Source organism: Triticum aestivum, chromosome 7B, assembly GCF_018294505.1.
Source record: "Triticum aestivum cultivar Chinese Spring chromosome 7B, IWGSC CS RefSeq v2.1, whole genome shotgun sequence".
Taxonomy (NCBI): domain Eukaryota; kingdom Viridiplantae; phylum Streptophyta; class Magnoliopsida; order Poales; family Poaceae; genus Triticum; species Triticum aestivum.
The window spans coordinates 711,368,710-711,376,272 of record NC_057813.1 but is presented as its reverse complement, the minus strand read 5'-3'; the positions used below and the strand labels follow the sequence as shown (position 1 = coordinate 711,376,272).

The 7,563-nt window shown below is 46.5% G+C and overlaps 1 protein-coding gene across 2 annotated transcripts; it reads right to left on the bottom strand.

Moving 5' to 3' along the window:
• Window positions 1–1,127: 1,127 nt before the first annotated feature.
• LOC123159386 (formamidopyrimidine-DNA glycosylase) lies at window positions 1,128–5,549 on the bottom strand. Of its 2 annotated transcripts, none has more exons than XM_044577212.1 (10): window positions 5,182–5,543; window positions 4,672–4,723; window positions 4,514–4,571; window positions 3,173–3,241; window positions 2,928–3,053; window positions 2,751–2,801; window positions 2,288–2,365; window positions 2,098–2,197; window positions 1,852–1,886; window positions 1,128–1,771 (listed from the first exon to the last, which is right to left on the bottom strand). In XM_044577212.1, the coding sequence occupies exons 1-10, from the start codon at window positions 5,411–5,413 to the stop codon at window positions 1,346–1,348; spliced, it is 1,227 nt and encodes a 408-aa protein (XP_044433147.1). In that variant the 5' UTR covers window positions 5,414–5,543; the 3' UTR covers window positions 1,128–1,345. The 2 variants fall into 2 exon arrangements, with proteins under 2 accessions (XP_044433147.1, XP_044433148.1); XM_044577213.1 differs by having other exon boundaries at window positions 1,477–1,771; window positions 1,852–1,902; window positions 5,182–5,549.
• Between the last annotated feature and the right edge of the window lie 2,014 nt (window positions 5,550–7,563).

Below are 7,563 nucleotides of genomic sequence, written 5' to 3'. Positions count from 1 at the left end.
ACCAAGGAGTGACAGAATCATTGGCAACCAAAGAGTGCACAAATGGGTGTCGTCAGGCCATATGGCTTGGGGTTCGACCAGATTTTTAAATAAACTCTAGTTAAACGTTTGCAGGATGAGCCAAAGCATTGGTATTGGAACCCTCCCATCCCCATCTGACAGCATCGGTCGGTCAGCAGCAAGAGGAGTGGGACCCATCTATTTCTTTTATCTTTTCCTTAGGTTTTGTTCCCCTGGCGACGTCGATGAGGTGGTGGAGACGATGGTGTGTTGAAATAAGGTCTCTCTGACATCTCCTACCTCGATGATGTCTGATCCGGCCTCCATGAAGGGTTTGTAAGAGTTTTTGTCGCAAGATCTGTTGGCTGTTGGTTCATTTTGAATCTTGGCAGTTGGTGTGTCTATCAAGGAGTCCAATTGGCCATCTATTAGTGCGACGGCTTGGACATTTTCTTCCATGTTGTTCTGCATCATGGTCCGCCTTCTTCGACTCTCCGCTCCGGTGGTGAGGTCATGCTCCAACGATGAGGGCATTTGCGTGAGGTGATGCTCCAACGATGTTTCTTCGGCAACTTCTAGATCTCGTCTCAAGCGGCAAGCGGCTATTGTGGTCTCTAAATCCTGGTATGGTGAGGGCATTTGCAGGTGTCCCTTTTCCTTACCGTTACTTCAGTGCAATTTTCAACCTTGAGTGGACGGTGTACAATTAAAGAAAGAACAAGGCCAATATGATTTTCAATGTAATTTTAGTTTTATTGTTTATTCTGCATCCAGTTGTCTTTTCATTATACTAGTTATTATTTCTCTCAATATTTATCAGATCTAAGATGCCTCCTTGGGTGACTTTTCATAAATAAAAAATTGGTTGTTGCTTTTGTTGATAAGGGTAGCCCTCTTTTGTACATAGGATCAGTTCTAGTGTATTTTGTATGTAACATTTTACATATTTGCAACAACATCATATATATATATATATATATATATATATATATATATATATATATATATATATATATATCAAATATCACCAAATACTGCAATGAAGGCTCTGTCCAATTTTATTCAAGACATTTATGGCAAACTTGGGAGGAGAATCTGGCCATTAGGTTTCATAATGAACACAGATGGAAAGTTCAAACAGATGCATTTTCTATTCATATGGTAACATGATACTGCTGCAGTTCAAGAAACCGAGACAAGGTTATGAAATTCCGGGGATTTCAAATGGTTTCATAATCACTGGAATGTAGTATAAAACACATAACCAACATACTCTACACTAAATTAACGTTAGACAACGTGTAACCAACATACACTGAATTTCTTTTATCTTCTTCCAGATTAATTATTTGGTAGTCTTCGGTTTATTCTTGGACGAATTTCTTGTACCCCGGCCTGATAACTTGCGCATCTTAGCAGCAGGTTCGTCCAAACCATGCTCATCGTTGCTACCAGCACCAGCTTTGTTTGGTTCTGTAGTCTTGACATCATCTTTGCTGCCATGTTTAATGCTTTGTTTCTTCTTGCCACCAGCAATTTTCCTTGTTATTTTGGAAGGGGCACTTATGACATCCTTGTTTTGCTGTCCCTTGGAAGCCTTGAATGTTGCCACTCTCTTTCTTGGCTTCAAATCATCATCAGCTTCCACCTCTACTTCTGCCCCTGCTTCCTTGGCATCACCATCCTCGCTCACTTGCCCTGGGCTAGCCACTACTTTTTTGTTAGATTGGGTCCCAGTCAGCTTCTGCAGTTGTGGCACATAGGCTGTAGTCTACATAGAGAGAGTACAAATCAGAGGGTTAGATAGATCTAGGATGGCAGAAAGTGTGATAGTGAAGTAGTGTTGCTCACCCTGCCACCAGCTGTTATGAATTCAATTTTCTTTCCTGCAATAACCAGAAACTGGATAAATCTGACCAGGGCCAAAAGATAACAAACTGGAGCACATAATTACTGACATTCCTATTTTCCTGCATAATTGCCGCAGTTTATCTTATGAAATGCAAAATTACGACGAGTTCCGTCAGTGGCCAATTTTCTCAAATAATGGATGTGACCGTGTTCAAGAATATCATATTTTTCCCTTTAGAAACTCACCATCGACTTTACCAGGCTTCTTGCCCCAGCGGTGATGAAACAACCATTCCACAGGAAAGCGATCACAATCAGCATCGACATCGACAGCATATTTCACAACCTAATAAATTCTTGGGTCAAGACACAAGTATTCTGCAAGGTATACAGTAGTGCAGTACAGTTACTCAAAACAATGTAAAGTTAGAGTAACCTCTTGGATGCTTTGGTGTAGCGCTTCACAACTCTCCCTTGTTAGGCTAGAAGCAATCTGCAATGGATGGATTTTCGACTACAAATAATAACATGAATTTTGTTATGGCCAAGCCGCACTGAAACACAAGTGCAGAAGATGCAGCAGTTGTATCTATTGAACAGTAGCAGATTTATTTCCTAGACTCCTAGGTGTGTGTTAGCCGAAATTGTTAGAGATAAGATCAGATTGCTTAGGGTCCATGGAATGGCTATTAATTCCTTTTTGAATTATTAGCTGGAGGGGGGCAATGCATAACAAAATGAATTCCTGGTCCCATCCCCTCTTGTACAATCAGGCCTCTAGCATCCAAGGGCGAGTGTCCAACCCTTAGTCCTAGCGTTCCTACATGTCCAGGTCCATAACAAATTCAAAGTTCAGGTATTTCGTTTGGTGCAAGCCTCACAATTTTTTGTACCAATACCTGGTAAAGCACCTCATCTGCAATCCAATTACCAATGCCTGATATGAAGCTCTGCTCATAAAAAAAAAGCAAGATATCAATTATGGTATTATCAGAAAATAGAACAAGTTAATTCTGTATATCATAGGAAAACATAATTGTAGAGCCAATAACTTCTATCGACTCAACGATGATCACCTGATCAAGTAAAAGAGCTTTTATTCCAATCTTCTTCCTGCTCAGTGATTCCACAAAATTATCAACAGACATCCGCTCAAAGAGCGCATCTGGACCTAACTCAGAAATTGGAGGTACAGTTTCAGGCTGCCAACAATACTTGAGTGAGCAAACTTTTATAAAATTTAAAGGAAAATAATCGAATTCTTGCCTTGGCTCCAGATAATTTAAACTGAACTTGAGAAAGCAATAATAAAAGCACTTACATCATTGAATAACCGAACTCTTGCAAAGCGCCTCTTATCAGTGAAGGAAAACTCCAAGCCATCATCAAGCTGTAAAATGCGTAAATTTTAAAAGGTTGGGCACATCAAAGTTAAAAACTAACTTCAGATGAGCCTTGGCACCCAGTGTAAACAGGTTAGAGACATCAATGATAACTCCAAGCCGTAGAGCTCCTTCCTAGCCATCTTCAGGAGGGACTAACTAGTGGGGAAATTCCAACGATTGATGATATAATTTCTTTTGTTACAAGGGAATTAAGTGTCTTAATCTCATGAGGGCTATTTGTGCCAGGCCGCAAGTTTCCGTGTGCTAGCTCTAGTCCTGGCGAATGAGCCAGGGCCTCCATATCCTATTTTTGCTGGCATTCCCCGGAACATGCCCAATTCTGAAGAGCAGGTGATGAACATTAGAATCTCTGTCCATGAGTTTATTAAGCTTGTTGTGTTGAAAGATATGGGCTACTAAAACATGGCCTTTCCTGCTTATCTACAGCCACGGTTATTCTACAGATTTAGTTTGGCAGCACAGTTTATCTAAAACAGTAGTATTACAAAACCTCGGTATTCCAACGCGTGGACATTGAATACTTCAGTATCTAAAAACCACAGTTTTTCGTAGCTTTGGCAAAACCATTGAGGCGTTTGGCAAATCGTTTTTTCTCAGTTTTCTCCAATTGTCACCAGTTGTTAGGTTGCATGGATAACACTGAAGATATCGAGCTGAACCGAACTCAGCTACACGATCTAACCAGCTTGTGCTCACGGCTGATGTATGCATGCAGCGTTGTGTAGAGAAATTGACGAGATCAACGACAGAGTAGGCGTACAAGGGCGCATACCTTCCTTCCCATGTGCTGAGCTTGAATTGTTTATTCATAGCTACAGAGAAATGAAGTATAATCACACTGGTTGACGACTGGAAAGATGGAGTTGAGAGACCGACGAGAACGATCGTTTCTCGGTTTTTAAAAAAGAGGTCCAGACCTCTTTTTCTAATACTGTGAAAAAACTATGTTTTGGAGATACTTCGGTTTTGTAAAATGGAGTATTTGTTGACGCCAAACGCATCAAAGTATTTTAAACCATGGTTTCTAAAAATACCATGGTATTTTTCTAAAACTTCAAAAATACTGTGGTGCCAAACGCAGCCTAACCAATAAAAGTTTGCAAGAGAAGTGACTCATGCCACTTTCAACTCGTGAGCTCACACCTGAAGTTCACCATTTTGTACAAGCACTGCCGCAAAAGCAACACATTACCACAGATAACTCCGCGTTTAGAATAACTGAAAAGAATCTGCACATTGTTTTTTGGGCTCCTGACCTCGACGAAGAATTTGGAGTACTTGGAGGGCCACTCGTCCTCGGAGTTGACAGCCGATCTGAAACCATCCATAAGCTTCGTTATGAGCTCCAACTGTACTACTAATAATCTATCCTAGTGAAACAACAGTGAGATCCGAAATGGAAAGGAGCACTTGCCTCTTGTACTTTGTGACGGCAACGCCCTTTATGTAGATCGCACCTGCCATTCCTGCAAAGCCAGAGCATGTTCATGTCAACCTCGGTGTTTGCTGAAGCCAAAATATCTCCCCCTTTCCCAACTCTGCCTCTTTTGGAGGACAGCAATTGTCATTGGGATATCACCAACGAGCAATTAAGCGAGTTCATCGCGTCCCTTATATGGAATATATATATATATGGGGAATCGAGCATACACGGGCAAAGCAATTCATAGCATCCCCAAAGAATTGTCCCCTTTCCCAACTCTCCGTGTTTCGGAGGACATTAATCGGCAACAGTTAGCATTGGGATATCATCAACGAGCAATTAAGCGAATCTATGGGAAATCGAGCATGAATCGTGGCCAATCAAGCTAATGCACCTCCAGCCTCCAGCGAGTTACTGCAGAACAAAACTGCAATTGGCAAAGCAAGCAGAGGCAGGGTAGGTCGGGGAAACTGTCGTGTGGTGCTAGTGGCGGGTACTGACCGAACTGGAAGGAGGGGAAGGGCGGAGCGTCCAGGCGGAGCCAGAGATTCTTGCCCCTCCGGCGCGCGGCCACGATGGTCCGGCCCACCATGGCGCGCTCGAAGGCCACGCGCCCGGCGGCGACGACGACGACCTTGGAGTCGTCCGCGACGGCGCAGCGCGTGATGCGGCGGCCCACGCAGTGCTCCTCCAGCGCCCGCCGCGCCGCCTCCACCTCCGGCAGTTCCGGCATCCCCGCTCTCTCTCTCTCTCCCCCTGAGTCCTCTCCGGCGTCAGTGTCAGGCAGGCAGGGGCAGAGGGGCAGCACGGCGAGCCCCTGTGCGAATGGGCTAAGTTTGTGCGTCTCCTCACGCGTGCGCGGGCCGTGCGGATGGGCGGGCCCATATGGACAGGATTGATGTGAGCACATTTATTATTGGTTGCAAGCTGTCATGTGTTTTTTTCTAAGTTCTCAAAAAGAAAAAAAAATCTGTCACGTTGTTTTTTTTTTTCTAATTGTTTGGATTGCTTATCACATGTGTCACGTGGTACGTTGTTCTCAAAAATAAATATGCAGGCTGTCATGTGTTTTCTGCAGGTTCTAAAAAAAACTGTCATGTTGTTCTTAAAAACAAATATGCAGGCTGTCATGTCATAAATTGATATCGTACTTGTGATGCATGCACAAGAACATGACTCATGGTGGACATAAGTTGCGGCAATCTACGCGGATTGTATGGATCTTACTGTATCCGTGCTGTGTGGAACCTTAAAATCCCCGAAAAATCCATGTGTTTCTTTGGTTGTTCTTCAACAATAAACTAACGACTAGCAGTAATCTTAGGAAAAGACAAATCCAAGTTCACCCCACTAACCTATTTATTTAAACATGCAGGATATCCACATCAGCGGCCTAGCCACATCAGCCTTTTCTACCGGCTTACATGAGGAACCCACCAACGTACAAAACATCCACATCAGCTTTCAGTTACCAGTAGTAGGACCCACCATACGCAACCACGGACCTCTCTTTGTCTGATTCAACCGAAACTATCAACGAAATAGGGTATCCCCGCTTTGTATTACAAAGCAAACATCACCGATACAACCAGATAGGTACTGGGGCGGAAGCAGCACAGGCACGCCCAACAGAAACGAAAGAGAAAAAGAAAAGAAACAAATGCCGACACTAGCGGATCAACAAAAACGAAGAAGCTTCGCGACCGCCGAACGCTGCAGAAGGCATGCCGTCAGCGCCACCACCACGAGTCTGAGATGCTCCTCCTCCGCGCCATGCAGAGGACGTGGAAGACACGCCAATGGCCAGCCCGCTAGGACCCAGATGGGGCCGGGAGGGGCCAGATCTGGGCCGGGGGCACGCTGCCAGCCACCGCACGTCACCACGCCGCCCCCGCCGCCAAGGGGCAGCACCTCCATCTCGCCCGCCACCGGCGGCCGCCGCCTAACCGAGCAGCACCGCCGCCGTCTCCTGCCCCGGGAAGGAGAGCCGCACGCGTAGGGACAGGAGGTCCCGCCGCCGCCGACACCACCCGAGCCAGCGCCGAGGGCGCCTGCCGGCGACGGCGAGAGGAGCTGGAGGACGGGGACAGCCGAGAGGGAGAGCAGGGGGTGAGCCGCCCCGGCCACCTCCCGGGGAGGCGGCGCAGGGGCGGGACCCGGAGGGGGAAAGAGGAGGGGCGCGGAAGGGGCCAGGAGGCACGCGCTCGGTGGCTGGTGGTGGCGGGAGGGTCCGGCGGCGGCGGAGGGAAACCCTAGCGGAGAGCCATGAGCGCTGGAGCTGCGGGGCGGAGCATTCGTCCGAAACTATCGCTCCCCATGTTTGGTTCCACTTCTACCGAAAACAAATGGTCCATTCGATTCCCCTTCCACCATTTGTATCCGATGAGGCAATCTAATATCCACCACCTCCCCATCTGCATCCAGTTCACTAACCCTCCTCGAGAGTGGCCCGACGTGGTGCAGCGACACTGCCTGTCGACCACTGGCGAATCAGGCACGCCATTCGGTGTGACCCCGGTGAGCCGCCACATGATTCTGGGGCCGTCGCCATGACCCAGCGTGCCATCGGCGCCGCCATGTGTAACCTAACCGAGCCACCCCGCGACCCACAGCGAGCCATGCCGCTTCGGTGACCCCAACTGCTAACTATGCATCCGTTCTTCCACCTATCAACCTATCACACCAGCTGATGTTCAGGGGTCTCCCTCGACCAGATCTGCTGACAACTCAATGCACAAAGAAATTTTGAATCCGAGCTATATAGCCCTTGTGGAGGAGTACCAAGGACGAGGAAGGACGTGGAATTGGCTACCGATTATGCCTCTGTCTACGCATCCATCCGTTTGAGGGACACCAACATTAATTTATTAAGCCCTAATGTGT